The 19,581-nt window shown below is 37.3% G+C and overlaps 1 protein-coding gene across 2 annotated transcripts in view; it reads right to left on the bottom strand.

The window, feature by feature from the left end:
- slit3 (slit homolog 3 (Drosophila)) overlaps positions 1–19,581 on the bottom strand; it is a 529,641-nt gene that overhangs the window by 69,485 nt on the left and 440,575 nt on the right. For both annotated transcript variants that reach the window (XM_039774192.1, XM_039774193.1), the window contains 5 exons: positions 14,917–15,080; positions 7,206–7,338; positions 5,309–5,377; positions 4,640–4,711; positions 1,250–1,321 (listed from right to left, as the gene is read on the bottom strand). In XM_039774192.1, coding sequence (XP_039630126.1) covers positions 1,250–1,321; positions 4,640–4,711; positions 5,309–5,377; positions 7,206–7,338; positions 14,917–15,080 — 510 coding nt within the window. The remainder of the gene's footprint in view (positions 1–1,249; positions 1,322–4,639; positions 4,712–5,308; positions 5,378–7,205; positions 7,339–14,916; positions 15,081–19,581) is intronic.

Raw genomic sequence — 19,581 nt, 5'->3', positions numbered from 1 at the left:
GTGGCAGCATAAAGATGAAAGACGCCTCACGCCTGGACAAACTTGTTAAGAAGGCAGGCTCCATTGTAGGATTAAAGTTGGACAGTGTAACATCTGTGGCAGAGCGATGGGCACTAAGCAAACTCCTGTCAATCATGGAGAATCCACTGCATCCACTTAACAGTGTCATCTCCAGGCAGAGGAGTAGCTTCAGTGACAGACTTTTGTCACCGTCCTGCTCCACTGACAGACTGAGGAGATCGTTCCTCCCCCACACTATGCGACCCTTCAATTCCACCCGGGGGAGTAAATGCGAACATTAATTTTATTTTAATTTTTTTTCATTTCTATTACTATTTAATTTAATATTGTTTCTTTGTATCAGTATACTGCTGCTGGATTATGTGAATTTCCCCTTGGGATTAATAAAGTATCTATCTATCTATCTATCTATCTATCTATCTATCTATCTATCTATCTATCTATCTATCTATCTATCTATCTATCTATCTATCTATCTATCTATCTTTAAAAGCACAAGGATGAGGAACTGGAAATAGCTTTAGGTTCATTCTTTAATTTGGCTAGAATTTCTAAACAATGTGTATAGACATTAAAGCAGAGGCATCTTCATCCATGCCTTCTCATGTAAATTCAATTGTTTTCTTTGATAAAATGTTTCTTGATTGATTACTAAGCAATATTTAAAGAAACCAATGGACATTAGGCAGGCACCAGAATAAAGTACGTAAAGACTGCTCTTTCAGTGCCATGAACTCCATGGAGAATTTGAGGGAAACCATTTTCATTTATGCTGAAGAGGAATTACCTTCTGAAACAATATACAGTATACAGCCACTTATTTCAGGATGTGAGAGACCCCCATCCTATATGTGCAAAATGAAGAGGCAATATGTATTTGAACACATTCACTTCTGCTTAAGCACAAAGAAGATTCAACCCATGAGTGTCTCAGAACAAGAGGCCACATAGTTGAAGGGCTCAACATAAGAAAAGAGTATCCTTATTTTAAATACTTCCAGCTCTGTTTATATTAAAGGTTAAAGACCCAGTACTTCTTTGTGAGCATATGTGTCCTTGTTTACTATATATCCAGCCCAATTTATACAAAATGGCACAATGTCACAATAACCATAAATTTGAAAGTTGCTAGATAATACTGAGATTAATTGATATCCATGCTCCACAACACATGCACTTTATAAAATAAACAATGACTGAATGATCAAAAATAGGAAGAAGGACTTACAGTAGACGCAGAGATCTGAGGCCATTGAAGGCAAGCAGTGGAATACACTTAATCTTATTGTAGCTCAAAATTCTTAAACAAGAGAGAAGAAAAGTTACAAGAAAGAACAATGGAGAAGACTTATTTTTAAGCAGTTATTTACATACAAGAAGAATTGGATACAAACAGCATAAGTAATCCAAATTGAAAATGCTAGTAAACTGGCCTCATGCATTGATCATTGGATTGTAAAGCAAAAGGCTGCCAGTTCCATTCCTGCCACTGTCTCAGTCTGTTACCCTGACTGAAATATTAAGGCTACATGAGCTCAAACTTTACAACATAATTCAGTAGGCACAGTTGTTGAACTGCTTTATATATCTTAAAGCTCTAGGGTCACTGGTTTAAGTTAAGCTAGTAACTACCTCAATAAGCAGCCTTAGACTGATCGTGACAATATAAAAAATACAGCTGTCCTCCCAGCTATTATGAGTCATTAGGGAGAATCTTCATCTGTGGTGCAAAAAATACAGCAAGCGAGAATGCAATGGACTGGTACATTTCATGGCTTAGGAGTGCCTGTTGTAGCTTGTGCCACTTAAATATGTCTCACCAAGAGGTGTTGTATAGTTCAGACGATGCATTACTGTCTGAGCTCTCTTTGTTTTCAAAATACAATACTCACGCCTGGACAAACTTGTTAAGAAGGCAGGCTCTATTGTAGGAGTAAAGTTGGACAGTTTGAAATCTGTGGCAGAGTGACGGGCATTAAGCAAACTCCTGTCATCATGAAGAATCCACTGCATCCACTGAACAGGATCATCTCCAGACTGCGGAGTAGCTTCAACGTTAGACTGCTGTCACTGTCCTGCTCCACTAAAAGACTGAGGAGATCGTTCCTCCCCCATACTATGCGACTCTTCAATTCCACCCGGGGGGGTAAACGTTAACATTATTCAAAGTTATTGTCTGCTTTTACATGCATTTTTATTTCTATTTCATTTAATAATGTTTTTTATTTGTATCAGTATGCTGCTGCTGGATTATGTGAATTTCTCCTTGGGATTAATAAAGTATCTATCTATCTATCTATCTATCTATCTATCTATCTATCTATCTATCTATCTATCTATCTATCTATCTATCTATCTATCTATCTATCTATCTATCTCATCCTTTACACTTGTTTTAACATATTTATCACTGTCAAGGATACAGCTATATGAAAACTACCCATCAGCAATCTGCTGCATGCAAACCTCTGGACAGTACACCAGTCTATTCCGCATTAACTTACTCATAACTGACTAATCTACAGCAATTAATAAAACTTGCAGCATGCATTTGGGCAATGGTCTATCAAAGAAACCCAACAAAAGATGACATCTACGGATGAAGTACTTCTAGCTATTTTATTCCAACTTGCTATATACTGTATCTATATATATAGAGTCAAATGCTCATTGCCACAGTGATCTTCCCTTTTGTGTTCTTTCATAGGGCAATACAAATATTTTTAAACAAAAACAGAAAAAGCTAAGCTCATTTTCAGCCTGGGATCACATACTGTATTTCTGTAGGAGTTAATAAGTCACTAACATTTCAATCTCTTCATGTTATCTTCTCTAGTGGCAATATTTCACACCTACTCCCACCTTTTCTGCTAAATTTTTACCCCTATATATATATAAATATATATATATATATATATATATATATATATATATATATATATATATATATATATATATATATATATATATATATATATATATATATATATGCACAAAAGTTTTAGGCAGAAGGGCAGGTGTTAAAAATATGCTGTAATGTAAGAATGCATTCACGAATTGCCTTATTATGTAATTGTTTATTTTTATCAGTTTACAAAATGCAAAGTGAGCTAACAGAGGAAAATCTAAATCCAATCCATATTTGGTGTTGCTACCCTTTGCCTTCAAACCAGCATCAATTCTTATAGGTACACTTGCATTAAGTCAGGGATTTTGTAGGATTATAGTCAGGTGTATGATTAACCAGTTATATCAGACAGGTGCTAATGATCATCATTTTCATATGTAGGTTGAAACACAGTCATTAACTGAAACAAAAGCAGCTGTGTAAGAGAAGGCTTAAAACTGGGTGAGGAACAGCCAAACTCTTCTACCAAGGTGAGGTTGCGGAAGACAGTGTCATGTCACAAGTCATACACCATGGCAAGATTGAGTACAACAACAAGACACAAAGTAGTTATGCTACATCATCAAGATCTCTCTCAGGCAAATGTTTCAAAGCAGATTGGGCTGTTCAAGTTCTTTTGAAGAATAACATGGGACAAGAAATGGGCAAAACACTTAGGACTGTAGTTGCCGTGGTTGGCCAAGGAAACATAGTGCGGCAGATGAAAGACACATCATGGTCACTATTTCTCATTGAAATGTCCAGCAGTGCCATCAGCTAAGAACAGGCAAGAAACTGTGCGAACCAGGTACACCCATCTACTGTCCAGAGAAGTCTGGTCAGTAAAGGTCTTCATGGAAGAATTATGGCTAAAAAGCCACACCTCCGACATGGAAACAAGGCCAAGCAATTCAACTATGCACAAAAACAGAAAAATGGCAGCAGGAGCTCTAGATGGATGAGTCAAAATTTGAAATATTTGGCTGTAACAGAAGTCAGTTGGTTTGCCAAAAGGCTGGAGAGTTGTGCGATAATGAGTGTCTGCAGGCAACAGTGAAGCATAGTGGAGGTTCTTTGCAAGTATGAGGCTGCATTTCTGCAAATGGAGTTGCGGATTTGGTCAGGATTATTGGTGTCTACGATGCTGAGAAATACAAGCAGGTATTTAACCATCAGTCGTCTGATTGGCTCCAAATTTATTCTACAACAGCACAATGAACCTAAATATACAGCCAATGTAATTAAGAATTATCATCAGCGTAAGAAGAACAAGCAGTCCTGGAAGTGATGGTCTGCACAGAACCCCAATTTCAACATCATTGACAGTGTCTGGGATTACATGAAGAGGCATAAGGACTTGAAGCAGCCTACATCCACGGAAGATCTGTGGTTAGTTCTCCAAGATGTCTGGAACAACCTACCTGCTGAGTTCCTTCAAAAATTGTGTGCTGGTGTACCTAGAAGAACTGATGCTGTATTCAAGGCAGAGGGTGGTCACACCAAATACTAATTTGATTTGGATTTATCTTCTGTTCATTCACTTTGCACTATTAATTGATAAAAATAAACTATTAACACGTCTATTTGTGTAAGTATACAACATTTTTTCACACCTGCCTAAAACCTTTGCACAATACTGTATATACAGTATGTAACAATTCCAGCAAATGATGATGATACTGTAATTCATAATAAATAATTTCTAACTAAAAGAATGCACTTTCAACTTACAGAGTAGACAGATGACTCATATTGCTAAAGGTATTGGGAGGCAGAAAGCTGATGCTGTTGTTGCTCAAGTCACTACAGTAAAAAAAAAAGAATGTTAATAAAATGATATTAGATAGATAGATAGATAGATAGATAGATAGATAGATAGATAGATAGATAGATAGATAGATAGATAGATGCCCTGCTTTATAGTTGGCTCCAATTTCTAGGATGTGGGTAGTATATCACAGAGAATGCTGACAGAATGCCTCTGGATATTTCTCTGTTTCGCTATGTGTAGTTCTATTCCATCAGTCCATCCATTATCCTAACTACAGGCTCATGGGAGTCTGCTGTACAGATGAGCCTTGTTTTAGTTTTCTTCACTTACTATCAAAAACATTGTCTCAGAAGTGTTTTTGACTCCTTCTCTATAATCTTGGTAACTAAAACCAAAAAAAAACATAAGCTGTACCAACCCATACTTGAGTAAAGCAACACTATACAGCAGAGCTGGAAAGAACAGAAATCCTAATGACTTAAAAGGACTGTGGCCTGACAACATTATTGGCAGCTTCTTTAAGTCTTATTAAGAACAGAAAGACAGACAGGTAGATAAAATTAAGCCTGGCATGAACACCAATCATTTATAGCAGCAGTTCTGTCCAGACACATATTTGACAGACTTACATAAGGGACAGGTGCTTGAACGTGGACAGCTCTTTTGGGACAGATGTGAGGACATTTCCCTCAATGTATCTGAAATTAGAAAAAAGTAGCAGAGTTTTAAAAAAATTATAACATATTGGTTAGGCAGTTCTCTGAGGTGGTGTTTGCTTTTGTAGAAGTGCCATACTGCTGGAACATGCAAAAAAATGAAGATATATAAAAATGCTACTATGAAACAAGTAAAGCAGCTCAGAAGTAGAAGAAGAGCAATATTCATGCAAAATGAGCAAATGTCAACAGATGGACGGCTGCATCCCCAACCTCCTGTTCGATAGTTTAGCAGCACTTTTATGTCTAAAACATACATGATTAATTTTATGTACCTTGGTGTTAGAATCTTTTTGTTCCAGAACAAAAAGGTTTCCTACAGAGTGATTTATAAGCCTCCTGTTTTCTATAATGCTGCCATTTGTCATGACTGTTTTTCCTGTTTTAGATGCCTGTCTTCAGAGGTTGCTACGCAGGTTGCTAAGGGAATGTGGTCAAATAGCCTTTTTTCAGAGAAGGCAATGTGAACGAAAAACCAAACACTGGAAAACGCTATGCTGCCCAGATCATTCTATAACTGTTACCTGCTGCTGAGGATGACTGTGGCACACAAATACAGTATTATTCAGGCTATCTCCAGACACCAAAAGCCATATTTAGGTTTTACTGTCAGCTCTCAAGAGGGGCAATGACATAGACAGACTTACAGATAAATACATCAGTAGCTATAACAGATTGAGCAAATTCACAGAAAGACAGGGGGTCAGACAAACCTATGCAGTAATATGCTCTTAAAGCATGGAGATTGTGTTGTATAAATAAAACTCATCATAATTAATATGAAGGGCACAAAACATGAGCAAATATTTGAATGAGGTATGATAAAATCATACTGTAGTATTCAATTAGTGAGGTACTGTACGTACACAGCAACACCTGGAATAGTGCTCCACAAAAGACATCTGCTGTAGTATTGGCATGCAGACAGTGCCAACTGAATGGGCAAGAGACAGACAGAAACTACCAGAGTGGTGAAACATAATATAAAACTACAGTAGAGTCATGGTAGACATGTAGATGGCACAGTTGCTCTACAGCATAAGCTCATTCACCATTCAGCACCAGATGAACAAGAAAGTGCACAGAAATGACCTACTACTGTGGTGAAAGATAGAGAGAAAGAACGATAGTACAATAGTGACGAGAGACAAACAAATCAGGACCATTCTACTACATGAACAACAGAGAGACAAATGGAAACACTAAACCTAATGATCTGACAAAAGTCATACAGAACTAGTTTTGGACTGTAGTGTACATGTAGACAGAACAGGCGATACTTTAGAATTTTTTTACTAAATATTTGTAAAATATTATGCTAGAAAAAGATGGCAAAAGGACTGACAACAGGTAGGATTAAGACATCTACACTGTGGATGTGAAGAATGGGAAGGACTGAAAGGAGTGTGTTTCCATTCTTACCATATTGGGATAACAGCTAAGATATATGTCGGTAAGAAATAAAAACTTCAGCTACAGCGACAAACACAGAAGTAGACAGCCATAGACAGAAGAACTCACAGTTAAACGGGGTGAGAGGCAGGTGAGAATTCCACTCTCTGGTCTCAGGCATGGTGGACAGAAGGACAGACAGACAGACAGCTTACAATTTAGTGCTCTACAGCATCAGCTCATTCAGCATCCTAGCAAAGTGGTGCTGGACTGTCATATACATACAGAACAAGAAAAACTGTTGCTAGCCAGAAGGAAAAAAAAATCATTTTAGACCTCCTGACATACTGACTGGTCACACTTTACGAGATATAAAGAAGCTTAGATTTCTGAAAGCAGTCAGTGATTGAGTACTCACAATTCTGTAACATCTTTAGGGATGCCTTTTGGAAGAGAGTGCAGGCCCCTGTTGCTGCAACGAACCACAGTGTCAGAACAAGTGCATGCTTCAGGGCAGCGTGGAGGTGGAAGACAGCTACTCTCCTCATTACCTGAAGTGGACAAAAGAGAAAAAGTGAAAATATGGTTATCTTCTAGGTTGTCCAGTAGTCCCTCCTCATGTCAGCAATACTTACTAATAGCCTCCTTACTAGTTGTGTTCTTCTGTCTATGAAAAACTAGTTTTAAAAGCATTGCATATGGAAACTTGTTACACTGTTAAATCAGTAATAATGTTAGTGTTTCTGTCACAATTCTTCCTGGCGTAGCATATATAAGAAATGGCACAGATCATAACATTAACCATTAAAAATCTTCTATAGTGAGGAAAACATTTCTACGTTTACATAAATCACTGAATCAACTGCAGCTCAATATCAATAAGAGAAAGGAAATAATCACAGAATTCAGGAGGATCAAACCCACTCAGCTCCCAGTTCTCATTGATAAGGTGGTGAGGGCATGTAAGTGGTTCACCGACAAAAGCGCGATAGACATTTGAGCGCTGACAAAACCGCGACGGACACTCTCGCGCCGACAAACTCGCTAACTGGTTTTCGACAAATGCGCGCCGACAAAATCGCCACGACAAAATCGCGAGAGAGGCCAAGAGAGTGGGACACGTACGTGCGCATTATGTACACATTATGTGCTAGGTTATAACTGTTATAACTGCTGATGGCATGGCACGAACAAATAACTCAGTCGAGGGTTGGCATAACGCGTCGTATACAAAGCGGAATTACCAGCAGTCAGGCAGCCAGCAAGTCTAAATACGCTCAACTATCAAGACGTCTTGCTGCAATTCTTCCTACATTTGCAGGCCGTGATTTTAAGGACTATAATATTGACTTCTGAAATAAACATTATTATATATGCTTTAAACTAGTAATTTATATTTAATGAAACTTTTGCAATTTTGTTAGCACGATTTTGTCTGCGCGATTTTGACCCCGCGATTTTGACGCCGCGTTTTAATGGCCGCTATTTTGTCAGCGCTCACATGTCTATCGCGCAAATGTTGGGTCACTCATGTGACTACCTCAGAGTGCATCTGAATGACACGCTTAAGTGGAATAACAGCAGAGAGGCTGCATATGAGAAGAGTCAGACTGTCTCTATTTCCTGTGGAGGTTGAGGATGTTGGGTGTATGCAGGCACTCTTACTTGTTTTCCACCAGTCTGTAGTGGCCAGTGTAATTTTGCATGTGGTGGTGTACTGGGGAAGGGGCATTAGAGCAGACTGAATAAACTGATTACAAATGCTGGTTTGATCTTGGGAGTCAGGCTGGACTCACTGAAGGAAGTGGTAGAACAGATGAAGCTGCTTACTATCCTAGACAATGAGTCTTATCTCCACTATGAAATTTTGGCTAAATGGAGGAGCACCTTCAGTAACAGACTGAGACAACTGCATTGCTATGTGGGGCTGTTTCTACCCTCAGAAATGAGGTTCTATAATCAGTCACCTCACAGCCAAGGCCATATTTGTTATGTGCAACATACTGTGCCAGTGGCTGATCATTATGGACTGTGAAAATGTAACTGATAATGATGAGTAATTCTAATCACTTTACAATTAGTAAATGCCTACATTTTGTTAACATACTTCTAGATAACACTTGTTATATGCGTATTTGTGTCTTTTTTATGTCTGTAGCTGTAACCCTGCAATTTCCTTTAGGATTAATAAAGGATCTATCTTAGTCTAAGTTATTGTCTGCTTTTACATGCATTTTTATTTCTATTTCATTTAATATTGTTTTTTTATTTGTATCAGTATACTGCTGCTGGATTATGTGAATTTCCCTTTGGGATTAATAAAGTATCTATCTATCTATCTATCTATCTATCTATCTATCTATCTATCTATCTATCTATCTATCTATCTATCTATCTATCTATCTATCTATGCCAATTATTTAACTTTTAATGGCTTATTAATATATAGTATAGTGGTGCTAATAGACTGTTTCCAAATATGCAAAAATATTATTTTAGTAATGAACATGCTAGTTTTTACAATTAAACAATTACATTTTTTAATGTAACCGAAAATAATTTTTAATGCACAGTTAGCTACTTACAAAATGTTCCATTCGTTAATGCAACTTACTATGCATTTTCTAAACAGCCATTTCCCACTGCAGACTCACAAGGAGCTACAGCTATCTTGGCGGTAAAGGCATTGAGCAGAAGTCAGTCTTGGACACACTGTGTTTCATATAACAGAACATTATTTAGATATGTCTGCCTTATTTATATACTGTATAAGTCATCCACACATCCAACAATCCAATGTTGAACTCACTTAACCAACCCACTTAAGGGGTTCAATAACCAACCTTCTGCAGAATTTACTCCATTACAAGGCACTCTTACACATACCTACCTACATATTTCTAGACAATTTTAAGTCAGTGATTAAACTAATATGCATGGAGAAAAAAACAGAATACCCTGAGAAAGTTTAATGTTGACAAGGGGAAAATTCCACATAGAAAACTCTGTGTACATGCTGCAGTTTATTAATATAGTGCTTTCATAATTTGTTTGTTTTAATAACTGTTTACTACCTTTCACTGTGATCATACTGTATGTAGTAGAAAAATACTAAGCTTTTATAATGTATTTAATATAATGCCCTTCACCATCTCTTTCTATATGAGAATATGATCCTACTTTAAGTGCCTTAAGAAATATTTTAAATAATTAAATATTCTTGACTTAAAAGATAGTTAATGTATTGTGGTAAAGTCCTTTGCAGCTCCAGACCTTTTTCCCAGTGCTAATATGGATTTACTCCATACAGTTTCCCAAGAGTTAGGATAGCTACTGACAGCAAACTGACCCACTGCGGGTGTATGCATGTGTGCCCTTTTGAAAATGGCTTATAACCGATATTGTCATTATAGGCTTGAGTCTTCTATTAAACTAAAGTGAAAAGAATTGGTTCAGAAAACAAATGAATGGATGTCATCTTTCACTTAAAGTATTCTGCTTTTAAATTCTAACTAACGTGTTCCACAGAATGTAAAAACAACACATGCTACTAGATATAATTAACACAGTGTCTCTGACAGGGCTTCTCCATCAACACTATTCGAATTTTTCCTTTTATTTATTATGTTTTACACATGAATTTTCAATGAATTACACATAAAGATGTAAAAAAAAAAGTCAACACGTTATTTCAAGTTTGCTGTGAATCTTGAGTTTTCACAACACTCATCCCAAAAGGCTTCACATGGCCACTGCATGTTTCCTTGCACATTTGCAGTTCACAGGGTATACAGTATTTACTCAAAGATGCATAAACCTCCAGCACGAGAGACAGACAAAAACCAGGACAGTGGGAATTCTTAGTTACACTGCTTGTGAATTTCTCCTTGGGATTAATAAAGTATCTATCTATCTATCTATCTATCTATCTATCTATCTATCTATCTATCTATCTATCTATCTATCTATCTATCTATCTATCTATCTATCATTTTCTGAGTTCTGTGTTTGTGTCTACTTTGTTTAGATGGATGCCTTTTCTAACTCACACCAAGAACAGTAAAGAGATGTAGATTTACATCAAAATTAACATAAAGTAAAACCATAAAAATCCATACTAACCACATGAGACCTCAGGATTTATGTAGGGCTGCATTTATTAATTTATCTAGCAGCACTTTTGAAAATAGTTCAGTACTGATTTTGTTTTGGCTTTGTGAAATTATCCACTCAACTTCATTAGGAAAGTAAAAAAATGCAGAAAATGTCAGTAAAAGCTAAAAATATTGTTTTTGGCAGGAGTACTTATGCTTTGCTACCTTTCAAAGCAGGACAAGGCATTCTGCCCACAGAGACAGCATGACCCTGTAATAAAGTTTTTTAATCTTCGAAGCAAACAAGATGATATCTGCAAAGGTTTATAATGCCCAAGATGAAAAGGAAAGCAGTACATTAGGAAATTAGGGGTAAGTTCAAGCACTCTATGGCTGCCAACAACCACAATAACAGTAAAGCTGTTGACATGGCCAGCGCTCCACACTTTTGTACTGAGCGGAGTGCAGCTAATAAAGGACTTGGGTCTTTGGGATATTTCTCTAATTTACTGCTCTCATTGAGACATGCTAATTATATAATCAGCAGGATATGCAGGGCGTTGATGGAAAATAATTAGACAAGCTTTATTTGTCAGATTTGGAAACCAGAGGAGGCAGTACTGCAGTAGACACCTTCCCACTGGCCTGCTTCTATGAATTCCACAGTCAGCATTCAGCAGCCACTCTCTGGGTTGGCTGGTAGCCTTCATACTCTTATCCCATCAACCACATCTTTTTCAGCCCCTGTCTTGGCTTTATTCCCTGCATGTCCATCACTGTGAAACTTTCAGCATGAAGTTGAAGATGAAACTTTAAGTAATGGGCCTTTATAAAAAGTAGCTTTGAGGCATTCCAGTGACATGAGCCTGAAATTATTGAAACAAGAGTAAACTAGTCAATAATTCAGATTCAGATGCATTGCAGTATATCTCTTTATTATATATTAACATATGCACTACATGCTGCAGGGGAGAAACTGAGACATAATACAGAGGGGACTTGAAAATGGTGGTGACAAAATTCAGTGGCTAATGATGCTAAAATGAGTATCATCCTGCAAACAAGTGCTCAGACAGTGCCCTAGGGCATCTATATCAGAAACACTGGACATATCTGGACATATCAGATACCTGACCTCCAAACAGGTCTTCTTCTCCCAGCTAACTCGGTGTAAACAGAGGAGAAGTAGATAGTTGTTTATGGACCACTTCAAAGTGAGTACAGGGAAATGTCACACTGTGTTTCTCCTCTTGGGAGTGCATAACTCTACCTTCAGTAACTGGAGACTGAAACAACGTCTGTGAAATTTCCCTGCCTTCAGCAATCCAAAAATAAAAGTAAAATGAAAAAGCAAACAGTACTTTAGGGTTCACTGAAAATTAATTCTGGAATCTTTTCCAGAAAACGGGGGTGATAAGATTTTTCCTTGATATGCTAGTTTATCTTCTTCTATGCCAGACATAGCCAAATTTTGGTTGTTTTTCTCATTCAGGGAAAGCAAATGACAAAATCAAAAATATATGTTATTATCTTGCATAAACACATGAATTCCACATCCTTTCAGTTCAAAGACTGATCTGAAACATCTGGTTTGCTTCTAACACTATGCGCAAGCTATCAGAAATAATACCTACTTGTGAAAGAAATGATTTACTTTATATACATTTTTAATATATACTGTATATGCAAATGTGGCTGTGGTCGAATGCTTGAAATCAACCAGAAATGTTCATGTGTTTGATATAAATTGATACTTTTTTTATCAAGGCTCCATTAAGCTGACTTACAAATATAGTCAAGACATTGTTAGTGTTGCTAATGGCTATTACTGCTTTAAATAAATGATTTATAATTTATTATTCACATATGACAGCAAAGCCCCATTATCAGGAGCAGTCACTACTCCAGTGTTCTAATGAACTATTTTAACAACCCATAATTAATCATGATTAGGTGCTAACTGGTTATTAGAGAAACCTTTGTGAATGTGTTGGCACAGCTGAACATGTTACTCTGTTCAATAAAGCAAGTCAGTTATCTTTCTGGGTTCAAAAGTGGTCAACACAGAAGAGCTATCTCAAGACAAATGAAGGTTATAACATGTGACAGATTGCCAAAAAACTGAAGAACTCTCATGCAATGTTGTCCAATATTGTATTGAGAGAAGAGGACAAACTGGACATAACTAGGATAGAAAAATAAGGGCAAGGCCAAGATGCACAACTGCATGAGAGAATAAGAACATCAGGTCTGAAGTTTGAGAAACAAGCATCTTATAGGTCCGCAGTTGGCTGCTTCCTTAAATATACACAGATGGATGGATTAAAAGGCAGAACTCTACGTGACCATCATCTTCATCAAGTCCTTCCGTGAGAACCCTAAATACAGAGAGGACTGTTTCATTTATGTTAGGTAGAATGCCCAGAGGGGACTGGGCGGTCTCATGGTCTGGAATCCCTACAGATTTTATTTTTCTCCAGCCGTCTGGAGTTTTTGCTTTTTCTGTCCCCCCTGGCCATTGAACCTTACTCTTATTCGATGTTAATTAATGTTGATTTATTTTGTTTTCTTATTTTGTCTTGTATTTTTCTATTCTTTATTATGTAAAGCACTTTGAGCTACTGTTTGGATGAAAATGTGCTATATAAATAAATGTTGTTGTTGTTGTTGTTGTACACCAAGTACTGATATAATTTGCAATAGTTAAAAGATGACTCAGGGATGCTAGCCTCAGTAGAAGAGTTTCAAAGAAAGAGTCACATATAAAAAGACCATATAAAAATAATGGATTAAAATTGTCAAAAGTATGAAATCACCTAGTAATCCTCCCTTCAATGTTTGTGTTCTTTGGCCCATTTGAATCTTTTCTTGTCACTGTTGTAGATGATACTGTTGCTTTACAGGTATTTAACACTGGATTAATCAACCTTGGCTCATCTTTATAACATTATGGTATTATGAACACCGCCACTGGTGTGCTCTCCTGTAATAACACAGAGACCTGAAGCGATGCCTGTGAATATAATAGAATGCATCACAGCAAAGAGTCTGAATACTCAACTGAAACTATATTTCAGTTTTTGAATTTTAATAAATTTGCATAATTTTTTGCTTTGTCACTCTGGGGTATTGGGTGTTTGTGGATGAGATAAAAATAATTTAAATTATAAGGCTGCGACATAAGAAAAATTATACATATAGCATAATTAAAAAATTTTATACAACACTTTAAATTTCTACTCTTGAGTCATCACATCTCGATGGAATCTAAAATTTGTCTTAACTTAGTGGCGTCGAAAACTGTGCAATGGCTTTATTGTGACTGTATTTTGGTTGCTTTATCTTATTTCCAAAGCTACGTTGTTCTTGGTTCTTGATGTCAGGTCTTTTCTAAGTGCTTCCTAATTCTATTTGGAGATGTCAGATTGATAATGTATTTCATATTCTATTGTATACTCCAGTTTACTTAGTAAATAATTATAGAATGGAGTGTTTTGTTAATAACTGTATAACGATAGATATATGCAGAGAGACTTTTTCCCACAAAGCTGTAAGCATCTTTAGCATTTCCCAGCACCCTGACAGTAAAGAACCCCGAACAGGATGCAACTCCATTGCTGGGCACACTTATATTCACTTATACTGAACCAACTTTGAATTGCTAATTTACCCCACATACTGTATACTGTTCTGAAATGTGAAAAGAAACTGGAATACTGTACACACTGAAACCCAAGTCTTTAGAAATGTGAGGCAACATCAACAAACATTATGACACTCTGCACACATTAATAGCAAATGATGAACATTGTTTTTTTTCAATTTCAGGTTTGCACATAAATCTTTAATAATATCAAACAGTTTAAAATTCTTCATTTTATTCAACTGTGAGAAAAAGGGATAATTGTCCAGTGATCTAAGAAGAATAATAAGACACAAATGCCTATCATACTGTTTATAAATTAGTTGATTATGAAACACATTCTTTTTGATGTCTGTAATGACAAAATAAAAGAGCAAGTAGCTATGCCCTACCATCACAGATGAAGTCAGGATCAGCCACATCCTGAATGGGTATTTCCTTCAGGAAAGCGGGCTTCTGGCAGCGGGGGTTACCAGTCACTATTCGTTTCTTTTTCAGCCACTTTCCCAACCAGGCCAGATGGCAGTCACACACATATGGATTAGAAAGCAGGTTGCTGGATGAAAAAAACAGAAACACTGGCATTACTTCTATGATCACGTCCAGGGTAGGACCTAACCCTTTTTTCTTTGGAAGAAATTGTAAATGATTATGAACCTTATATTCATAACCAACTTGCAGATCCCACCACATTTTACGCCAGTGACAGACATATTCGTTTGGGAAAAAGCTACTCTGTCTTTTAGAATGTAATTTCTGAAGCTTTTTCCACAACTGACTGAAACAGTTGGTGCAATATTAATTACTTGTACTGCCATTCATGTTGCTTATCCAAATATTATCAATACTATTTATTCAATATTATATAATGCACTTAACTAATCAGATTTATAGGACAGCAAACATTTTTTTTGCAAAGTACTGCTATTCTGTGTAATTTGTGGTACCTGAATAACTGGATGAAGGACACAAATAAGTTCTCTCAACTGACAAAATGTCTAAGATAGAAAATGGGCAACTTCAATTAGGACAGTCTGTGTGCTGTACCTGAATTGAAATGCGGGTCATATATACTCACTGCAGCAAATTCTTGTAAGCACTATACTAATACTGTGTAGACTCTCCTTTTGTTCTCAAAATGGCCTTAATTCTTCATCGCATGGATTGCACAAGATGTTGGAAACATTCCTGTGAGATTCTGGTCCATGTTGACATGATTGCATCACACTACATAGCTACACATTTACAGGTGCCGGTCATAAAATTAGAATATCATGACAAAGTTGATTTATTTTTGTAATTCCAATGAAATGAAAGTCCCAAATTCAGTATCTCAGAAAATTAGAATATCAATTAAGACCAATGCAAAAAAAGGATTTTTAGAAATGTTGGCCAACTGAAAGGTATGAACATGAAAAGTATGAGCATGTACAGCACTTAATATTTAGTTGGGGCTCCTTTGGCCTGGATTATTGCAGCAATGCGGCGTGGCATGGAGTCGATCAGTCTGTGGCACTGCTCAGGTGTTATGAGAGCCCATGTTGCTCTGATAGTGGCCTTCAGCTCTTCTGAATTGTTGGGTCTGGCGTATTACATCTTCCTCTTCACAATACCCCATAGATTTTCTATGGGTTTAAGGTCAGGGGAGTTTGCTGGCCAATCAAGAACAGGGATACCATGGTCCTTAAACCAGGTACTGGTAGTTTTGGCACTTTGTGCAGGTGTCAGGTCCTGTTGGAAAATGAAATCTGTATCTCCATAAAGTTTGTCAGCAGCAAGAAGCATGAAGTGCTCTAAAACTTTCTGGTAGACGGCTGCGTTGACCTTGGACCTCAGAAAACACAATGGACCAACACCAGCAGATGACATGGCACCGCAAACCATCACTGACTGACTGGATTCTGTGCCTCTCGTCTCCTCCTCCAGACTCTGGGACCTTGATTTCTAAAGGAAATGCAATATTTACTTTCATCAGAGAACATAACTTTGGACCACTCAGCAGCAGTTTTGTCTTTAGCCCAGGCGAGACGTTTCTAACTCTGTCTCTTGTTCATGAGTGGCTTGACACAAGGAATGCGACAGCTGAAACCCATGTCTTGCATACGTCTGTGCGTGGTGGTTCTTGAAGCAACGTCTCCAGCTGCAGTCCACTCTTTGTGAATCTCCCCAACAGTTTTCAATGGGTTTTGTTTCACAATCCTCTCCAGGGTACAAGCGGTTATCCCTATTGCTTGTACACTTTTTTCTACCACATCTTGTCCTTCCCTTCGCCTCTCTATTAATGTGCTTGGACACAGAGCTCTGTGAACAGCCAGCCTCTTTAGCAATGACCTTTTGTGTCTTGCCCTCCTTGTGCAAGGTGTCAATGGTCGTCTTTTGGACAACTGTCAAGTCAGCAGTCTTCCCCATGATTGTGTAGCCTACAGAACTACACTGAGAGACCATTTACAGGCTTTTCCGGTGTTTTGAGTTAATTAGCTGATTAGAGTGTGGCACCAGGTGTCTTCAATATTGAACCTTTTCACAATATTCTAATTTTCTGAGATACTGAATTTGGGACTTTCATTTCATTGGAATTACAAAAATAAATCAACTTTGTCATGATATTCTAATTTTATGACCGGTACCTGTATGCTGTGAAAAATCTCCAGCTTTACCATCTCGTAGGTGTTCTATTGGATTCAGATCTGGTGATGGGAAAGGCCACTGAAGAACACTGAACTCATTGTCATGAACATGAAACATGAAGATGTACAGGTATTTCTAATATTTGCTCAGTTAGTGCATGTATTAGGTCATATGCAATAAAATGTGTCAACTGTGTTAATTTATTATATTTACAAGTTTATGGAAATGCATATTAAGATCACATGACTTTGTTGCATATAACTGTGCTATGCAGGACATGTTTAGGTCAAAAAATAGTAGAAACATTTTAAAATGTGACACGAAGATAATTTATAATTTGCAGGGATGTGCCGGCTAATGCCCAGAGGGGACTGGGCGGTCTCATGGTCTGGAATCCCTACAGATTTTATTTTTTCTCCAGCCGTCTGGAGTTTTTTTGTTTTTTCTGTCCCCCCTGGCCATTGAACCTTACTCTTATTCAATGTTAATGTTGATTTATTTTTTATAATTATGTCTTTCATTTTTCTATTCTTTAATATGTAAAGCACTTTGAGCTACTTTTTGTATGAAAATGTGCTATATAAATAAATGTTGTTGTAATCATATGGTTTTTGAAACAAGCACAGAAAACCATTCTGATGACAGAAAAAAAAGTGTTTGTTTTCTGGAAATATAAAATATCCACCATACATAGTATTTGGTAATTCATAATGAGAGAAAAGGTGAGCACTTTAATTGAAATAAAATCAATACAAATTATGCATGCAGTACAATATGAAGTGAAATACGTAGTTTCTCAACTCCAACAACTGTGCCTTTAAGAAGGAATACTAAAAGGTCAATAACAAAAATACATGAGTTTATAAATGAAAAGATTAATAGATTTTTAAATATGTGATAGTAAAATATAATAAATAACCAAATAACTAAATGTCAGGGGGTTAACAACAGGGCATTCTGTATTTCTAGTAACTTTCTTTGTTCAAGATGTGTATGGACTGTGGAATAAATCTCCTCCTCAGTCTCTCTGAGCTGAATGTTAGGCAGCAGTAGTGCTTACCTGACCTCAGTACAGAAGAGTCATTGCTGGGCTGGATTGAATCATTGGCAGGTTTCTTTGCCCTAGTCCAGCATCACTTGACGTATATATACTGTATATGTCCTGAAGGTTAGTGACTGCATATGCTGTGATGTATTCAGCTGACTGCCCCACTCTCTGGAGAGACTTGTGGTTCTGTTAGGTGCTGTTTCCAAACCAGGCAGTAACAGTCCTGTCAGAATAATTTCAGTGGTGCACATGTAGAAGTTCTTTAGTAATTGGGAGGACAGCCTGAAGTCCTTAAGTTGTTTGAGGTGGTAAAGATATTGTCATGCCTTATTTTCCAAAGTATTGGTGTGTATGAACCAGGTTAAGTTCTCTGCGATATGGACATCATGGTATTTGAAACTATCCATCCTCTCCACCTGGTTGCTATTAATATTGAGGCAGTTGTAGGTCCTTCTGCTGCTTTCTCCCAAAGTCCATAATCAGTTCCTTTGTCTTGCTGACGCTCAGGAGCAGATTATTGTCCTGACACCAGTGTGACAGACTCTGCACTTCATTCAGGTAAGCCTGCTCATTATTGTTAGATATCAGACCTATCACAACTGTGTCATCAGCACTTGTTCAATGATGTCAGAGTCATGTGCAGGTGTTTAGTCATATGTGTAGAGGGAGTACAGCAGTGGACTCAGAATGCAGACCTGTGGAGTACCTGTGTCGAGAGTGAGAGATGAGGAGGTGTGGCAACCCAGTTGAACCACCTGGGTTCTGCCTGTCAAGAAGTTAAAAACCCAGCTGCCAAATGAAGAGCTCAGATTCAGGTCCAGGAGCATGGTAATGAGCTTAAAGGGGATTATTGTGTTAAATGCAGAGGTATAGTTTATATATAGCATTTGCATGTTATTCGCTCTCTAGCTGTTCAGGTGAGCCAGTGCTGTCTGAAGGATCAAGTTGATGGCATCCTCTATGGAACTACTGGAGCAAAATGCAAGCTGCAATGGATCTAGACATTTTGACAGAGAAGGGCATATGTGATTTTTTGACTAGCCTATTAAAGCACTTCATTGCCATAGGCGTTAATGTGATGGATGAATTGTAATTCAGACAGTTGGATTTATTTTCTTCGGGACAGGGACAATGGTGGATCTTTTAAAGTAAAAAATAAAAGTACATGTTCAGTCAACAATGGAACTGTTGTCCAATAAAGATTTTAAATGTGATAAAGACCTATAGCTCAAAGGTTACCTGTATCTGCAGTATAGCAGGACTTGCATAAGTTCACTTCCACAATAAAACATAGAGTAAGCTTTTGAAGTCCGCAGTGTTGAAAAACTAGGTTTGAAGCTACATGGAAAGCTCCAGTTAAATGTGTGGGCTGACATGTAGA

This window comes from Polypterus senegalus, chromosome 13 (genome assembly GCF_016835505.1).
Source record: "Polypterus senegalus isolate Bchr_013 chromosome 13, ASM1683550v1, whole genome shotgun sequence".
Taxonomy (NCBI): Eukaryota; Metazoa; Chordata; class Cladistia; order Polypteriformes; family Polypteridae; genus Polypterus; species Polypterus senegalus.
This window is presented reverse-complemented; position numbering and strand designations above follow the sequence as displayed.